This window comes from Hyperolius riggenbachi, chromosome 10, assembly GCF_040937935.1.
Source record: "Hyperolius riggenbachi isolate aHypRig1 chromosome 10, aHypRig1.pri, whole genome shotgun sequence".
Taxonomy (NCBI): Eukaryota; Metazoa; Chordata; class Amphibia; order Anura; family Hyperoliidae; genus Hyperolius; species Hyperolius riggenbachi.
The window spans coordinates 109,408,105-109,427,717 of record NC_090655.1 but is presented as its reverse complement, the minus strand read 5'-3'; the positions used below and the strand labels follow the sequence as shown (position 1 = coordinate 109,427,717).

The 19,613-nt window shown below is 38.9% G+C and overlaps 1 protein-coding gene across 1 annotated transcript in view; it reads right to left on the bottom strand.

Moving 5' to 3' along the window:
• Positions 1-19,613, bottom strand: part of COL17A1 (collagen type XVII alpha 1 chain) — an 85,527-nt gene that overhangs the window by 20,703 nt on the left and 45,211 nt on the right. Inside the window, exons 26-41 of the mRNA XM_068256716.1 lie at positions 19,244-19,297; positions 18,076-18,111; positions 17,904-17,939; positions 15,564-15,626; positions 14,667-14,702; positions 12,843-12,914; positions 10,737-10,763; positions 7,921-7,956; positions 7,737-7,769; positions 7,181-7,258; positions 6,468-6,503; positions 6,294-6,353; positions 4,614-4,667; positions 2,303-2,416; positions 229-342; positions 77-136 (exon numbers count right to left, since the gene is read on the bottom strand). Coding sequence (XP_068112817.1) covers positions 77-136; positions 229-342; positions 2,303-2,416; positions 4,614-4,667; positions 6,294-6,353; positions 6,468-6,503; positions 7,181-7,258; positions 7,737-7,769; positions 7,921-7,956; positions 10,737-10,763; positions 12,843-12,914; positions 14,667-14,702; positions 15,564-15,626; positions 17,904-17,939; positions 18,076-18,111; positions 19,244-19,297 — 909 coding nt within the window. The remainder of the gene's footprint in view (positions 1-76; positions 137-228; positions 343-2,302; positions 2,417-4,613; positions 4,668-6,293; positions 6,354-6,467; positions 6,504-7,180; positions 7,259-7,736; positions 7,770-7,920; positions 7,957-10,736; positions 10,764-12,842; positions 12,915-14,666; positions 14,703-15,563; positions 15,627-17,903; positions 17,940-18,075; positions 18,112-19,243; positions 19,298-19,613) is intronic.

Below are 19,613 nucleotides of genomic sequence, written 5' to 3'. Positions count from 1 at the left end.
TAATGTTATAAGAACACACCTTCCTATGTGTAGACAAAGAGATGTACTTTTTACAGTCTGTTTTGATTTCAAATACCTGGGTCTCCTTTAGAACCTGGCGAGCCAGGAGGTCCGGCAGGACCAGTGCCGGCAGCTTCTGTACAAAAGATGACAAGATTCAGTTAGTACAAAATCTTTTATGTTTAGCTCAGTAGGCAGGTTAAGATTAACCATTCAGTGATTACATACCTGCTGATCCTGCAGGACCAGGGGGACCTGCTGCACCTGCTGGGCCTGCTGGACCTGCTGGGCCTGCTGGACCTGCTGGGCCTGGTGGTCCTGGAGCTCCTGCTTTACCTTCTCCTAAACAAGACAATAAGCAAAACAAATGTGGTTTATTACACAGTATTAAACAGTATAATAATGTTCCTATATATATATATATATATATATATATATATATATATATATATATATATATATATATACAGTATATCTATATATAGTCTTCATATATCCAATTATTCTGTCTTTCTTTAATTAATAAACTAATTTTATGGCATTAAATGGCATTTCATTACTGCATGAGACTTGAGTTGGAAGACTGGAACAATGTTGCAGAATATACTATCTGTAAATATTTGGAGTTGGTTCTCAAAATGTATGTTACATATGTAATGAACTAGCTCACTTTATTAATTTGATTTCAGTATTAATAAAGAGAAAACTGTTCCAGACATTTTCCATCTTTACAACCTCTGACTGAAGCCAATCCTGATGTCATTTCCTCCCCTAGAAACTTCACTTTTATATCTAGCTTGCTTTGTAAACACATGTAAGCACATTATAGTATATTGTATTTCAGCAGCTTCTGCAGAGGAGTGAGGTGTATTTCCCTTCTCAGCCTCCTGTCACACTGAACTGCCCTTAGCCAATCAGTGAGGAGCAGGAATGTGGGAGGGGAGATAACAAGCTTCCCAGCAATATACCTGAATAAAGCCAGGCTAAGATTCACTACGGCAGAAACAGTTATGATTATATTGGCATGCTTCCAATGCAGACTGCATGTAGACTACATAATAAACCCAGAGCAGTTGATAAATAGAATTTGATTTTGTGGCTGACAATTCTGCTTTAAATGAATAAATGCTTATCTGTTTAACGTATTAATTAGCTTTGTTTATCTGTCTAAGTGAATAATGTATTTGTTTGTGGCCCTTATTTAATTCACTTTTTCTCGTAAGGTTTCTCCTAGGTGATATTTTCACCAACAAGCAGGAAAATACTCAGAATAATTTTGACAGTACTTTTTACCTACTGACAGTACTTTTTCAACTGCAGAGTGCTGAACACTTGTGTTAAACAGAAGATGAATCATTATGACATAGGAGAAAACTTAGAAGAAAACATGAATTGAATAAGAATATCTGCTGTAAAACAAGATACATTTCTTTATCTACTTATCTCTTGAATAAGCCCTCCTTATAGTTGAGATAAAAAAATAAGTAAAGTGATATAATTCAAGAGAAAAGCACTGGAATGAACCCCATTGTACCTATGCATAGAGCAGTAACCTGCTGCTGGCTAATGAGCTAATAATTGGGATAACTGTAATATAAACTGAGGCCATATTTCTATCTGGATTGGCCTCCATATTTCTCTAAGTATAACTTTTCTTTAAGGTCTAACAAAACCCAGATGCGAAATAGCAAATTCTCAAACCAGTCATTATGATTATTATAAATTGTAAGTATTACCTTGTAATTGAAAGTTAAAAAAAGCATTGTGTAGCTGTGCTTACCCCCATGTGTGCTCCTATGCATATAAACATACAGACATCGGTATGTAAAAGGGCTCCTATCAGCAGGTTTTGGTCCTACAACTGTTCATGTGCTTTGTGTAAACTACAAGCATACAGTATATCCATTCTTGTAGAGGACACATGTTTTCCACTGTTAAATGGAAATGCTGTGAAATATAAGTTGCTATCTGTTGCTCCTCCTACTTTTAATGCCACATATAACACCTGATTGGCCCACTCAGAAGCTACAGTCAAAAGGGGAAAGAGGAAAGCTGCAATGGAATTCAATATCTTATTTGGCCTGTGAAACAGCTATTTTATCAACTAATTTGCTTCAATGCTTTTCTTATGTTCACTAATAAACTTTATGGCTATTACAGTTTGCTTTGTTCAAATTACAATTTATTCCGGATGTGAGGTTATTCTAACAATAGAACAAACACAGATATACCGGTATACTCTTGTGTTGCACAATATCTTGACAGCTTACTATTGGTTATTAATAATTTAGTATGGGCTGACCTGGTTGTCCTGCTGCGCCTGCTAGACCGGATGCACCGGCTGGACCTGCTGGACCTGCAGGTCCTGGAGGACCTTGAGCACCTGCTTGTCCTGGTGGACCCTGGATAGAAGCACCTAAATAACAAACAATATGTGTTTAGTTTGAAGTCAAATATATATAAATACCATTCAAAAACAGCCAACATTTTGTAAGATAATATTAATGCTGTTATTAAATAAGCTGAGCATAATGCAGGATATTTCAGTCATGCACCACCAAACATAAAATTACTCAATATAGGTGGAGGACTTTCTTAAATTTGAAACATATTTTTGAAGGGTACCTGAACTGACATGTGGCATCATAAGATAAAAGCTAAATGTTAGATAAAATATAAAGATAAAATGTTTAAGCACTTGATAAAGGGCGATTGGCCCGAAATGTTGTGCTATCTGTTTGCTGTATCCGCACTTATATGTAATAAAGAAATCGGATGTTTATCCGTAAAAGTGTTGAGTCCAGTGTGGGAAAACTTGTATTGCTTTGGTTGGACATCATAAGATAAACACAGGTACCTATAGTTCTAGTCCTACTAAAAATTGCCTGACGTTCCTTTCTATTTCCCTGCACTGCATGGTTGAAAAAACTAGTTCGGTTATCTATGCAAATGAGGCTGTGAACAGCTTATTTTGCCGTTCTATAAAGCTGATTTTACATGAAACTGTCATGGCTGCTGTTTAGAGTCCAGGCTTAAAAATGCAAAAAAAAAAAAAGTGAGACTCTCTTCTACACTACTAAAGTTTACCACTAGTACTGCACATATAATTATCTGATAAGTTTATGTTCAGGATAGGTTTGTTTTAATTAGCTCTCATGTACAGGTTTACTATTTTTTTATAAGGGAATGTATCAGTGGCGTAGCTAAGGAGCTGTGGGCCCCGATGCAAGTTTTACAATGGGGCCCCCCAAGCACTATACATAACAATTTATGCGGCGCACCAAAATCTGCCAATGGCAGCTACAGTGTCAGAGGTACAAGAAGGGGATGGGGAGAAGTTTGTTAATGATTACTACTATCCAAAGTATCTACAGAAGTCATTATTATGAGCATAGGACCAATAGAGAGCTAATTCTGTAGTTAAGGGAGGGCCCTTCGGGGCCCCTCTGGCCCAAGGGCCCCGATGCGGTCGCTACCTCTGCACCCCCTATTGCTACGCCCCTGGAATGTATAGATTTTTTGTATATGTATATATAAAGGTTAGTTAAAAAACGAATGTGATTTGTGTTATTTGTTAATATCATTTTTAATTTGGAATACTAGAAACATATAAATACCCAAAAGCAGGTTTAAACAATGTTAAGCAGCTGTTATAGTCAAAATATGCGGAGGTCCTGAGCGTCATCAGAGAAAACAAAGGTTTGTTTGTAAAAAACTGTTGGCTAAAATACTTGAAATACATAGGGAAGATTTATTTTTGTTTTTTTAAAGGACAATTGATAATGATCAACTACCAAGTCGGTAAATGTAGTTTCTCTTAAAGAGGAACTCCAGTGAAAATAATGTAGTAAAAAAAGTGCTTCATTTTTTACCATAATTATGTATAAATGATTTAGTCAGTGTTTGCTCATTGTAAAATCTTTCCTCTCCCAGATCACATGTATTACATGGTGACATTGTTACTGTGGGCAGGTTATGTAGCTGTTTCTAGCTGTTCTGGCTTTACAGACAGCTATAAACATCCATTTCCTGTCTGTGAACATTGTTACATTGTGGCAGTTTGCCCAGGGTACCGCGGTACCCAGAGCTTTTTGTGGGAGGGGTTTCAGCACAAAATCAGTCATACAGCGCCCCCTGATGGTCTGTTTGTGAAAATCATTATATTTCTCATGTAAAAGGGGGTATCAGCTACTGATTGGGATAAAGTTCAATTCTAGGTTGGAGTTTCTCTTTAAGTTACAGACATATTTACTTCAACAGGTAAACAGGATGCATTCCTGATATTAAAGCTTGCCAGTCAAACGAACATATAGAGCTCTGATGTCCTATATAACACAGTTCCCCAACCCTGTCCTCAAGTACCACCAACAGTACATGTTTTGCAGGAAACCACAAAAATTCACAGGTGAGGTAATTAGTGTCTCAGCAGAGCTGATTAACTACCTGTGTGGATTTCCACAAAACATGCACTGTTGGTGGGCCTTGAGGACAGGGTTGGGGAACATTGCATTGCAACACATTATGTTTAAGTAGATGTTTTTTCAAAGGTATTATTTTTATTTGAATTTCAATCAAGAGCCCTTTAGAGAGCATCAAGCCTTCAGTCATTGTACCTGGGGGTCCGGGTGGTCCGGGAGGTCCTGGTAGAGCTTGTTGCAACATTGAAGCTGTAACAAAAAAATATTATACAGTTGTTACATTTTGTCTTACAGATCATGATATTTTTTTTCCACGAACAGATAGGAGAGAAATTAGATTCTGCCTAGATTCTGCAGATTTGCTTGATGCCGATATTTGCAAAATATTGGCAAATTGGATAAACGTGTTTGTTTGTTTTTTGTTGGACTCTGGTGAGCCTATATCACCTGCTTTCTCCATGTGTTATCCTCCCATGTCTCTGCCCCCACCCCATTATAATCCATCATCACAGACAAATGGGCATTATCTTCTTATTAACAATATGCATCGCAAGCTTATGTGCATGTATCACAAACCTGGGCAATTCATACCGAGAATATAAAAAATACTATGCCTGAGGTTACCTGGAGTGGGGGAGTTCAGTAGATATTAAGCTTCCCTACTGGTCCTCATTATGAGAGTTGACCTATATGAGAAATTCATAAGCTCCATATCCTTTTTTTTTGTTTTGTTTTTACTTTCACCAGATTTCAGCACTCTCTAGTTTTAAAAGCCACTGAGTGTTCTGACATCTGCTTTTCAAAGAAAATAACTTCTAAGTTTTTAATCATCTTATTGTTTACTGATCAGGTTTGTGATACAACTGGGGCTACAATACTTCATACTATCGTGAAAGAGAAATTAGCATCGGTTTTACAATCTGTTATTACAATAGAGTCAAAGTAAATGTGTAATTATAGGAATTTTAATGTTTTTTTATGCATATTATATCACTATGAGTTAACATTTTAAAGACCTTGTTTCTATTATGAATTTGTAACTATATATGTGTATGGGGGGCAGCCATAAAGTATTTTTGCTCTAATATTAATGTACAAAGTCTTGAAGTAAAAGGCTAGCTAGCACTTTTCCTTAAGTTTTGAATAGAGCAGGGAAATCTTATGCCTGGTACACACCATGCAATTTCCCATCAGATGTAAATCAAACCTATTTTCGACAGCTCCAATCTGATTTTTAAACATTTTTTTCTGATTGATTTTGTGTAGAAGTGATCAGAAAATTGATTAGAAAGATGATCGGAAATCAGATCAGACCTGTTGGAAATTATCAATTCGACCTATCTGATGGGAAATTGCATGGTGTGTACCGGGCATTAGAACCTATGTTATCTTTCAGTTGCTGCTCATGTCCCTTTCGTAGGACTTTCCTCTCATTGCTTTCCATATACTACTATTCAGGATTTGGCGATAGATGGAACTGTTTATTATTCTCAACCATCTCCCAACTGATTCCCAAGGAAGACCTGATCGTCATGTAAAATCTGAACTCTTATTTTATATTATGATCACTGTGAAAAACTGGTTAATGGGAAAATGCTGCCACAGAGAGCAATTTGATGCATGTGCAGCAGTGGAAGTACCTTGTGGAACAATAACTCCTGGCATTTGATATTTGAAAGACTGCAATGTCATCTAATTACCTTTGAGACATGCATCTTTGTATATATTGTGTATTTAAAAATGGGCACATTAACGAGAATGATGCGAAGAAAAGCAATTTTTTTTAAAGAAAATGCCCAATTATATGAACTAAAATGGGGTGTGTTTAATGCAAATTCATGCAATTTCCACAGCAGTTTTCAAGAAATAACTTACTATCTGGTCTTGAGATTGTAAGGCCAGGATCGCCAGGGTCACCACGGGCACCTTTGGCACCTGATCAAATAAATCATATTTTAGCATATTTGTCCAAAACACATCCACATAAGTAATAAAAATGTTTATACACAGCCAAAAAGTCAGTATATTGAATATATCATTTTATTTTACCTGGAGCTCCGGGAATACCAGCTGGACCAATTGGACCTGTTGCAAAACAAACAAACAAATAAATAAATAAATCAGTAAATGTTGACTTAATTATTGGGTTTGCAAAAAAGTATAATATTCCAAATCCTAAATTTTTTATCAGGAACTACCAGATTGAAGTTACTTTTTTATGAATGTGAGTCAAGATGAGGTGGGTGTGGCTATCTTGAACAGTATTTTGAAATAAAAAAGTTGTGGCAGGGAAACTGGGAACAGAGGAGGAAGCTGCATTAGAAATATATCCTCTGGGATACCAGAGATATATGCAATCAGTGGATGTATCGACACCCCAATCTCCATCAACAAATCTTTTATATATTCTGGAGAACTTAGACTTTAAAGTGTACCAGAGACACTGACAACGCAAGATTTGATACCTACCCGGGGCTTCCTCCAGCCCCATAAGCACATGTGAGTCCTTCGCTGTCCTCCCACGGTCTGCCATTCAGCCGCGATCAGCCCAGGTAACTGGCTAAGTCACGTCAGTCGGGGTCTTCTGCGCATGCGTGGGAGGGGCTTGAGAAAGCCCCAGATAACTATCAAATCTTGCCTTGTCAGCGTCTCTGGTTTACTTTAAACGTCAACTATTTAAGGTCAAGTATATAAAAATCAATAAAAATTAAATACAATATATCTACCTTTTGTAGCTTGTATGTACTAGAGTACTAACATACCTGGAACACCGGAAGATCCTGGTGGGCCCACAGGTCCTGCTGGTCCTGGTGGTCCTGGAACTGCATATGAGCCAATCTCTGAAAAGGAAAAAAATACTGTCTGAATTGAAAGCTGATAGACAGAATGTTAGTTTTGTCAATTTTGGTAATAATGCCGGAAGCCTTAAAATAATATGTTAAATGAGAGGAACGTGGAAGCTGCCATGTTACGGTCATGTTTGAAAAATACTATTCGCTTCTCTGTTGTGCAGATGATTTGGCTTCAAGTACACTTGCACTGAGTGGGACATGGAGATGATCAACTCTCTTAGGAGAATTCATCTTGCAGGGTAAAGCTTGCGATTAAGTTATCAGTTCATCTACTTCTGTTATTGGGTGGTCATGATCATTGGATCATGTTTTATTTTTGCTTTGTCTGTTGGCTGATGGTGACCATCCAGCCAATCAGAAAAGTGTCATTCAATCACCAGATGAATCAGTCATGTGCTCCTTGATAACTTCTACTAGCAGAAGGAGAATAGATCATCTTTACTAAGAAGACTAAAGTATAACGTACCGGAAGCAACTCTTCCTGGGTCTCCTGGATCACCTGAAAGATAAGCCATCAGAAAGATAAAGTTACTATTTTCATCCTATCACTAGCTTGCAAAGTAAAATCACACAGGAAACAATATTTTGTCCTAGTTTTTCTATAGGTGAAAAGAAATTCCACCTCTGTCGGTCATCATCAATTCTTTTACCTTTGGCTCCTGCTCGGCCAGGTGTTCCTGGTGGTCCTACAAAGGTAGAGAAATTGCAATTACATGGATGTCTTTTTTAAAATTCAGGATAATATTTTAATATTTTACTCAAAGGAGAGCTCCATAGATTCTCTTTGGATTGAACAATGAAAGATTATGGTTATAATTTATTCCTTTAGGGCCCGTTCGCACTACAACAGAACTAAAACCAATGCATGGCAATGGAACAGTTTCCATTGGGTGCTGGTTATCCAGACCGGTGCATAGTGATCCGAGAATCTGCACTATGCTGCAGATTCTTGCATGGTCGCATCCGCGCCCCATCTCATCCCATGGACGGCCGCATCTCCTGATGCGGAAGTGACGCGAATAGGAGTGGAAGTGATGCTTAGCAGCATAGCATCCCTTTGGATCCCATTCGCCAGTGGAAACGGGCCCTAACAAAAAAAAAATCCTTCAAAAGTTATTAGCGGCACAATTTTTAAACCTCTTTCCAGCTTGCTGGGAGACCCACCAATTGAAATGAGTTACAAAGCAACTAGATAGTCTTCATTAAAGACAAAAGAGTGTCTGTGCTCTTCCTGAGGGTGACTTATCATTGTTAACACAGTGGCAGGCATAACAAAAAGCCTCTGAAGCTATTTACACTCACCCCATGATACAAAGTGCTATCATTTCAGAAATGCTATTTTCAGCAATATTTCAAATCATATTAAACACAAAGGAAAAATAGTTTTGATAAATTAAGTGCAATATGGGATTTATCATTTACTTCACATATCCCTGGAGTATGCTGTTAACAGACTAATCATATAATGGAATGATGGCCATTTGAGATACAACCAACTTTTTTAGATACATTAGCCCATATGCAATTAACGTTTTCTCCTTAGTTTTCTCTTAGATCATTTTTTATCTTGTTTTTAAAATAGTTTTTTTTACCACTTTACCATTGAATAAGTACCAAAAATTGGTAAAAAAAAAGGTGCTTACAAAATTATTTTGAGTACTTTCTTGCTTGCTGTTGGCTTAAAATGCATTTTGTTTACAAGTTGTGAAACCATTACCTAGGAGAAAACCCAGGTGAAAAAGGTAATTGCATATGGGCCATCAAGTTGAAGAATTACAGTTTATTTTTGAGAACATGCATGCTTATCATGATTTAACTTTTGATTGGTTTGCCTAATGTTTTAAACATTGGTTTTGGAAATTAAAATGTCTATGGTTAGTGGAACAAAAGGTGGTACTTTTGATTTCTTGATCGATTTGATCATATGACTGAATCCATTGTTCTGTTGAATTGTGACACTGATTCACGTATGGACCAGCTTTACAGCGATTACAGTAGGTTAGGTCACAATTATAACTTGAGGTTGTGTTGTTCTTGACTAACAATCACTGAAAGTAGATATTTTCTCTACAATGGAGCAATTTGAGGGGGTGGGGTGTTTTATTAAATAGTGTTATGTTAGGTGTAATTGTGTTAAATATGGAGGTGGGGGAAGGGATGAAGAATTACCGTTGTGAGTGGTTGAGAGGAAGGGGGGGGGGGGGGGTAGTATTTTACATTAGCGGTTTATTTTGCAGGTATTTCTAGGACATGATGAGGAAAAAGTATTTTATGTTGGGTGGGATTATAGCTAGATGGGGTAGAGAGGGAAACACACTAAACTTAATGGCGCCAAGCTATTGAGACACATACACCAAAAATCCCTAGTGTAGCTGTATTTGCCTGTAGCTGTGCACCTATCTATAGACACGTAGAGCTACTAAAATATCAGTAGTTTCTTGTGAGTAGGTTGTAGTCCGAACAATGACACAACACATATTTCAGGTGAACTACTAATCTGAGCCCCCTTATAGAGCACACATATTGGGAAATGAATGCTTGTATCTACTATCCAATCTATTTTAGTTGTCACATGGCCACTTCTGATTGACTCACCCACTGGGCTTGTGAAACTAATAATCATGTATCACCTTGATTACTATTAGAATCTACCTTGTGCAATTTTTCATGTAGATGGCTTTTAAAGTGGACCTGAACTCAGAACTTCCTCTCTGCTCTTAAAGATAAGCAACAGCATCATAACCTTTAAGGAAACATATTTATTTTCAGTTGATACAAATCCTGCAATAAATCTGCAGTATGTCTACTTCCTACTTTCATGGAAGCAGACATGGGGTTAACATCCTGCGTTCACAAATTAGCTGTTCTAACGAGGCAGCCAGCTGACACAGATGAGAGATCAAATGACAGTTGTGATTTGTCGCAGATGAGGGGAAATTAGACAGACTAAACTATCTAAATACATACAGGGTGCATTTCTCTGTGTTTTCCTTCGGTCCTGTGCAAGAGCTCAGGTCCACTTTAAACAACAAAACAGAAGTCACCAATAGGGATGGCCCAGCCTAGCAGAACTCATGGAGAAGCATGTGATCAGTTTGATTAGCTGATAGATTTGTACGGCTCTGATTTGCTGGTCCTGATCATGTGTTAAACCAGGAAGTCATCACAGCAAATCAGAGGCTTTCAAATCTATCAGCTGATCAGACTGATCACATGCTTCTCCATGAGTTCTCCTAGGCTGGGCCATCCCTACTCACCAACCCAAAACTAACACGTGAATACAGTTAGCTTTCTTTAGCTAGCCTGATATTGATCACCCATGGGCATGCATGGCCTACAACACGAATATACAGTCATGTACACAGACTGTGTTAGTAAGCAAATGTATTAAGAAATCCTCATGGTCTAGCTATTAGTTTCACTGTAGTACTACCTCCTCATTGTACACTGAACTCAGAAACATTACCTGGTGGGCCTTGTGCTCCGGGAAGTCCTAAAAATAAAACGAAAACAAAGTAATTTAATATATTAGTTTACGTAACTACATTGTAATGTAAATACTGAAGCAGCTTTCTAAAAGGATCCGCTTTCGCACTATGAATAATTAAGGCAACAACTGAGCAGAAAGGATTATGTGGAAATAGATATCATGCGCTTTGTGATCCTACACGGCATTAATGATTTATAGTGTAAACTTTCGGTGACATTTTGCGCCTGGTACACCCGCACACTTCTTAACCCACAGAGACAGACTCAGTTGCTGTCTAATAAAGGAAGCAAAAAATCTAATTTCTAGAGCAAAGGGTCAGCTTAGTGGCAAATGTCTTTCCTCAGTGTTCCTTTACTAAAAACGCTACATTAAAATTGAGATCGCTCTCGCAAGTGTCATGCAGAAAAAATATAAAAACACCCTCAGCATATAGCTTGTTATATTCCTCAGTGTTAATACTGTGGCCAGCCAGAGCTATGTAGTTTTCTTAGTAGTATCGCTAATCATGGCTTGCTAATAACAGGGTTTATTCCATGCCGACTCATCCATGGGCTACACCAAGGAGTCAAACTACTATGGTTGATGAACACTGGTAAACATAAGTGATCAAGCAAATATGGACTAGGTTTTATTACAAACTCTCTACTATTAGGTCTGCAACTCGCACCTAGGTTATATCAGAACATAGCGGCTTAGCTAAAATATAGCAGGCATTGAGTGGCAGGTACATTGACAGCTTATTTCCTTAATAAATCCATTTTTTTCTACATGTTTTAAAGTCTCTCTCTAGGCACATATTTCATTATTTGTCTGACTCCCTCTGCCTTCCACTGGTATTCTATTATAATAAGAATAAAGGTTTTAATTTTACAACCTCTGCCGTCTTGGTAGTATTGTTGTACTCTGCTGATAGAAGAATGCCAGGGTGATTCACCCCGAATGCCAGGGTGATTAACCCCAATGGAATGGGTTTGAGTGGCAGCTCGGACATGCTCCTCTTCCACTGAGAGGGGTGGGGACTGGCAGTTGGGCCACACCCTCCTCCCAGAAACTATTGTTGGTTTACCGCAGTTGGAGATGGGGACTACTAGGTGCAGTGGTGGTTACATACTTGTATATTTCTTGGCAAACTTTTTTCTTAATATCTTAGTGGAAGTGAACCTAAGTCTGTGGGTGTGTGCTTGCAACTGCAATAGTGCAAATCTTCACTAATTAGCAAGGGGAGGAGTGGAAAGAAAACTTTATCTGCTATATTTACTAATTACTTAATTACAAGACAATCTGATATCTGTCTTGCAACCAGAAATGTTATCAGGTACTGGTAGCTTCAGTGAAGTAACTAAGCCTTCCAGTGATATTATACCAGTCTTTTATTACTGTTTTCGAGACATAGATAATACAGGATGAAATACTAGGCTACCAAACAGTGTCTATGTTGACTTTGTATAAGCATCTGCAGTCTTGTAGTCACAGTCGTGCAGATGTTGTGATAAATTTACTCAAACAGTACCATTAACTTTTTTTTTTCCCTTGAGAGAAACTTTATAGCTTTCATATTGATTTCTAGTTATTTAAGTAAACTGTAGACCTGCTTATCTTTGTTTATGTTACTTAACACATCTCAACCTAGCTTCTAATAAAGCATGCACATCTTTTTTTTCCCATGCAAAACAGTGGCTAGATAGTGTACTGCTTAAGGGCACCGCCTTTGACATGGGAGACCGGGGTTTGGATCCTGGCTAGGGTCAGTACCTATTCAGTAAGGAGTTCAAGGCAAGACTCCCTAACTCTGCAGGGTGGCCTATTGAGTGTGCCCTTAGTGGCTGCAGCTCTTGAGCACTTTGAGTCCAATAAGCGAAATGCGCTATACAAATGTTTATATTATTATTACTAAACAGAGTGTCATTTTAGAAAAATTGCCCAAAACGACCAGAAAGAGTAATGGGATCAACCAGCAGCGAATGTATAAACCAAAGAGTGATCTGCAGGTGTCCTTACACTTGATGTAATGTCATCATAGCAGGGTTAGGCTAAGAACTGCGCAATTTGTAATTCCACGAGAAGGAGGAGACAGCCTCTTACCTGGAATTCCGGGGTCTCCTGATGAGCCTGGTGGTCCTCTTGGTCCTGGTAATCCAATAGGGCCTTGTTCACCTAAACATGACAGGCATTATCACTCTAGGGGAAGCAAACTTTTTTTTCTTACAGTAGAAGATAAAGATATAGATAGAGGCAACCTGCCATCCCACAGAAGCTCTACAACAGCCGGTCAAAAATGAGGACCAACTCCCCCCTGCATGGGGCACATTTGCACTAAATAGCATGTTTGTATACTTGATTTAATATCTCAATAAACACCCTTGAAATTAAAAAAGAGAACTAATAAAGTAGCCACAGACCCCTCTCAGCCTGCTTACTTCTTGCTGCTTCCATCCCTCTTGTACTTAATTGGGGCCCCCAAGCATTCTATACCTAACAATTCATATGGTGCAACAAAACCTGCCAAGGACATCCCCAGTATGAGAGGTGTAAGCAAAGGAGGGGAACAGTTTGTTAATGATTACCACTATTCAAAGCATATATAGAAGTGATCATTACCAGCATAACACCATTGGAGCGCTAATACTGTGGTTGAGAGAGCGCCCCTAGTGGGCTCCACTGGATGTAACCTCTGCATCCACTATTGCTATGCCACTGGACCCTGAACAAGCCAGATTGCAAGTAAAATATATCTATCTATCCATCTATCTAGCTATCTTATCTATAATATTTCAGATTTTTCATACTGTTATTTAAAGAGAACCCGAGGTGGGTTTGAAGAATATTATCTGCATACAGAGGCTGGATCTGCCTATACAGCCCAGCCTCTGTTGCTATCCCAAACCCCCCTAAGGTCCCCCTGCACTCTGCAATCCCTCATAAATCACAGCCACGCTGCTGACAAACAGCTTGTCAGAGCTGGCTGTGTTTATCTCTATAGTGTCAGTCTGCTGCTCTCCCCGCCTCCTGCAGAACTCCAGTCCCCGCCTGCATCCCTTCCCTCCCTGCTGATTGGAGGGAAGGGACGGGGGCAGGGACCGGAGGTATGCAGGAGGCGGGGGAGCAGCTGAGACTGACACTACAGATGTAAACACAGCCTCACAGCACAGCTGTGATTTATGAGGGATTGCAGAGTGCAGGGGGACCTTAGTGGGGTTTGGGATAGCAACAGAGGCTGGGCTGAATAGGCAGATCCAGCCTCTGTATGCAGATAACATTCTTTAAACACACCTCGGGTTCTCTTTAAATATAAAAAATATCTATAATATATTGTCTATAGTATATTGAGCCATTCACAGCAATCACCACTCTTAAAAGGGCAATGATGACTCTGGTTTTAAATCAACCATAGCTGTCGGTCCGCAAGGGGTTAAATAATAGTCTTCATTGAAGGCCAGTCATTATGTGGTTCTTCTTCAAGAGGAACATTTGTGGGAGGGGTCTAGGCGCTTGCATTTCTTTATATTAGCTCTTTGCTTACATAAAGATAACCAAGGTGCAAATCTTTGGAGCAGGCATTCCATACATTTACGTAGCATGAGTCCTGACTGAAATAACACATGACTAAAGATCATGTTAAGTATCATAGCATTTTCCCATGTGAGAATGCTTAAAACATCATTTGCTGTCACAGTGTTTGTGCAGGAGATCCCACTGAAACTAAAGAGGGATATTGCAGCAGGAACACTGTGTTACTGAAGCAAGTTGAAGGAGGTGACCAGCTGATGTATGTATGGAAAGAATGACCAGACAGATGTGGGGCATAGTAAGGCACAAGGAAAGGGAAACAGATACTAAAAAAGAAAACGAGAGGAGGAAGGGGCAGCATGCCATACATTTTAACGCAGGGTGAATGTTAGATTTTACCTCTTGGTCCTTGATGTCCATCTGGTCCAGGGGGCCCTAAAAAGAAAAAGAAAATTGGATTTTAAATAATACATAATGATGATTTAGATACTTTCAACTGTAATTTATGCTGCTGAACAGAATGGGATAAATAAACAGTAGAACGCTGCTTTTACAGTATATCTGTGATCATTCAGCTACAGACTGTTGGCAATACATTTAGTTTCGGTTTGGCTTTTTTACTGCTTTATCTATAGCTGTAAATTGCTGTTGTGTTTGTAAATGTATTTTTACCATGTGTCATATCATTATGCAGCTAAATAACTAATGAATATCTTATTGGTATAACAGTGCATCTCTAGTTGCAGATATAAGACAGAATTGATTTCTGTGTGGCTAGGCTGAAATAAAAAACCTAGGTAAATATTAATGAGTGAATGACCTGTCTCCTACTGCCGTACCCTGATTTTTGTTTCTGTGGCACTTTTTTGAGTAGAGACACAGAAATGCATGTCTAGGTTTACTTCTGAGTATTATCCGTTGTCTGAACAATTCCCTCTACTCCTTATAACATCAATATTATCTTATTTATGATTAACTAATTAATCAGGCTTTGTAAACAGACAAACAGTCAGTAGGGATAGAACGATGGGACTCATGATAACTGGCAAATGTTCAGGTCACTCTCAGACTATTATGATTTTAGCTTTATGTTCATATGACCAGTATTTGGGGGAACAAACCAATGCTTTGTTGGTTTTTATTTGTGTTTATTTTAAGTAAAATGTGCTTCATTTGCCTTATAAGGAAATACGAGGTGGGGTTAGGGAGTCCATGGGAGGAGCATGATGGAGGGAAGGGGGTGTCGGGAGATCAAAACTGGGAACTCTTCAGTCACTTTAAATCCAGTGGTTTTACCTGCAGATCCTTTAGCTCCAGCCTCTCCACTGGGTCCGGGCAATCCTCTTGGCCCTGGATCTCCTGTGAACAAAGATTAGTTTTTTTAATGTGATTCTATTATGATCTTTATCATATTTCCATTGCTAACAATATTAGCAGTGGAAATGTTGGTATTTCATATTTCTTTGAATGTTCTTATTTTCCCAAGTCATGCATAGATTATCCAAAGAAAACAAAATTGACTTTTTTTGCATTCTTGAAAATGTTTCACCAATAACTTAAAGAGGGGTTATACTCAAAATTACATTTTTGCTTTCAAACATTAAACACAGTAACATGAATATGAAACACTATAAGACTGGCCTGATGTCATTTGAATGCATATTAACACCTTATTGAAGCTAACTTATAACATTGCTGGCTGCAAGACAAATTATCAGATAGACGTGTAATGTATGAATTAATTTAATTAGTGAGTAAACAAAGAAGAGAAAGTTATCTACCTTCCTCTGGATACAGCAGAAACTTTTCTACCTTGTTTACACAGTGTAGTATACTTTAGTACAATCTGATAATGCTGGCTGTCAATGGTAAGCTTATCAATTAGCACCTAAATGAATGGAAAATCTTGAGTGTTAACCCTTCCAGTACCGTATATATATGCGCATATAAGCCGACCCGCGTATAAGCCGAGGTACCCACTTTTCCCTCAGAAACCAGGAAAGTGATTGACTCGCTTATAAGCCCCCTCCCAAGTATAGCCCTCTCCAACGTAGCCAGATATACCCTCAGTACAAGTCAGCCCCCTTCCCCATAGCCAGTTGTCTCCCCACACAGCTGTGTCTCAAGATGCCATTACATGGCATCATAGATATGACACACAGCATTTGCCATACAGGAAGAATCCTCGATCATTGAACAGCTGACAATGCTGCTTGCACATTCTGCTCCACAAGCCAGGGGACAAAGGTAGTCTAGAGCAGCGCACTCTGCACACCGTGTTGCAGTGGATTGGGGGCACAGACACAGCAGGAAGCCAGAAGGCAAGAGCAGGATCACTAGTGCATAATTCTTACGCTCATCTTCCAGTAAAAAACTCTACCATCAGAGGCGCTAAGCTTTGTATCAGACCTGCATCAGTCATATGCTCCTTCTATAGCCTGATGAAGCGGGATATACCTGCGAAACGCGTCGCATCCATTTGGAGTATGTAAATTAACTATTTTTGCTAAAAAATTACCAACAGCATCTTGTGTCTGCTTCAAGGGGGTGAGTCCACTGCTACCTCCTCCTTTTTAACAATTTTAGCTAATTTTACTCTTTTGGCGCCTCTGTTTTACTGCATGCAAACTCTACCATCCGTTCTGCTCCACTGACTCGCATATAAGCAGAGGGGGTAACTTTTCAGCACATATTTTGTGCTGAAAAATTAGGCTTAAACGCCAGTATATAAGGTACCTTGGAAACCACTAAAAAGCTTTTAGCTGTTAATTTTATGCTGTGTTTAATACTTTAAAGCATATATGAAATTTCACTTTAGCATTCGAAAATATGGATTTAGGGACTCAGTCCATTATGCAATGCAGGTGTTAATTGTTTATGCTACATGACTAAAGATAAGTGTCTGGGTAAAAATGCTTAAATACAGTGGAATACTGATAATATGTAACACCTTTACTTAGAGATGGCTGTTCAAGTTTCAAAAGCACAGAAATAAAGTGTCCACTTGAATATTTTTTTTTAAGGGGGGGGGGATGTTCAATATCTGTTATTATATCACACATACTCCCCCTAGTGGTTGTATGTTAGAGAAGAACAATTTGCATCCATGCATTATGTCTGTAGAATTAAGGCCAAGCAGACATGGTGCTTTACTCAGCTAGTGGTGGTGGCTGAATGGTGTACTGGTTAAGGGCTCTGCCTCTGACACAGGAGACCAGGGTTCGAATCTTGGCTCTGCCTGTTCAGTAAGCCAGCACCTATTCAGTAGGAGACCTTAGGCAAGTCTCCCTAACACTGCTACTGCCTATAGAACGTGTCCTAGTGGCTGCAGCTCTGGCGCTTTGAGTCCGCCAGGAGAAAAGCGCGATATAAATGTTATTTGTCTAGTCTGGGGTCCGTTATAGATTTGTACTGAGAGAGTAACAGTACAGCACAGTCACCATATAGCACTACTCGACAAACCATAATACGAATTCCATCTCTGTGGGAGTGTTGACATATTCTACAACATTATTGTCTGTGCCAACATCACATATGATACAGTTTTTACCCTCAACTTATTGAGGGTAAAAACATTTACAGGATCAGTCATTATATTATTCATGTTCAGAGGATACTACCACCTTATTTACTGACCTGTAGGACCTTTGATTCCTTTGTCTCCTTGGTCACCTAAAATAGATGAAATATAAAATGTTTTTAGTTTTGTTTGTTTTGCAAAACCACAATCTCTGTATGAATGTAGTATTATGATAACGCCAAACAATAGAGCGCAATACAAAGAACAAATATAAAACAAGGATTATACCTTTATTTCCAGGTGGTCCAGTAAGTCCTTTCTCACCTGGGTGGGATGACAAAAATACTTGCTCATTTCTATGTCCATATATTGTTAACATAACTACATTAGCTTACATATGAGAAGAGCACTGAATACTTTGGTGCATGGATGATCTTTTGTTTCCACTGGAGACTTATGCTGGGTACACACGGTGCGTTCCCGCACTCGATTCCCATCGATGCGCCGCTCGATTCCCGTCGATTCGTTTATTTCCGATATGTCCGATTCACGGGTCGATGGATCGTCAGGTCGATTTCCCATAGTTTACATGGCATTCGACCTAATAATCATCGAAATGCGCTCGGAAATGCTCGGAAATAATCAAATCGTCGGGAATCGAGCAGCGCATTCGATGCGGGAAAGCACTGTGTGTACCCAGAATTATAATAAACATGTGGCAAAGTCCCTTTCAAATTCCAGCTCAGCACTGTAACTGATTTCTCTAGATTACTGTTTCTCAAAATAAGATCTAGAGATCACTGGAAGGCCATGGGCATAGGTTAAGTTGTCCTTGGCATGAGCTGTGACTTGTACATCTGGTCAAATTACAAGTTCTGCTTCCTCTGTAAGTGAAATAGCGCCCACAAAAATTCAGGAAACAAACATAGGAAACATTAAAAATACAAATAGTATTTTATATAGCATTTTCCATTCAATACCAGATATACATCAACAGGAGATAATTGTAAAGGTTAAAGGCCCATACACACGCTCAATTAATGTTGCCATGCATCTCTTGGGTGACATTGCAGGGCTGTCATTGTACAAGAGGGGGGTTTACGAAGCTGCATGAGTGAGTGGGAAGAATAAAGTACACGGCCGTTGCTTGGCTGAAGGGATCCGCCAGAGTGTAGGGGGCTGCTATACACATACTGCATATTGCAGTGGCAATCATTATCAGGTTACCATGATTTATCTAGCATTTTCAGGCCTTAAAAAGAGGAGATAAGTGGTTGTCAGCATCTGAGACATTATCTAAAGTGGTCAAATAGACCAAAGAACTTTGAGAATTATTGCTCTAGAGAACATGTAGGAAGGAGACCAAAAGCATGGAACTGGTAGCTGCACAATAGTGGATGAGCCATGGTTTCTATTGTGTCTTCAACAGATGTCAAAGCTGTGACTACAATCTTACCTTTGGGCCCAGGTAATCCACCTTCCCCTTTGTAGCCTTGCTGTCCTGGAGTACCTGTTGCCGAATGAAATAACATCGTTAACTCCAAAGAAGTGAACAGGTATATACTGTGTATTCAGTTATTTACTGTAAATAAAATATGTTTGTGGTCAATTCCTAATGAACTTTGTAGACATTATATCGCTGCCATATACTGTATAGACTTGAGTGTAAGTCTAGAAATGTAGGTCTGATTCACTTCATAAAAGTATTGGGGTCCACTTATAGACGAGTCATGGTCATTACTGAGCACACTGAGTAATGTGTGTATTAATAGTGACATTCCCATTTGCAGCAATTTACCCTGTGGTAAGTGATACTTTGAAGAAAG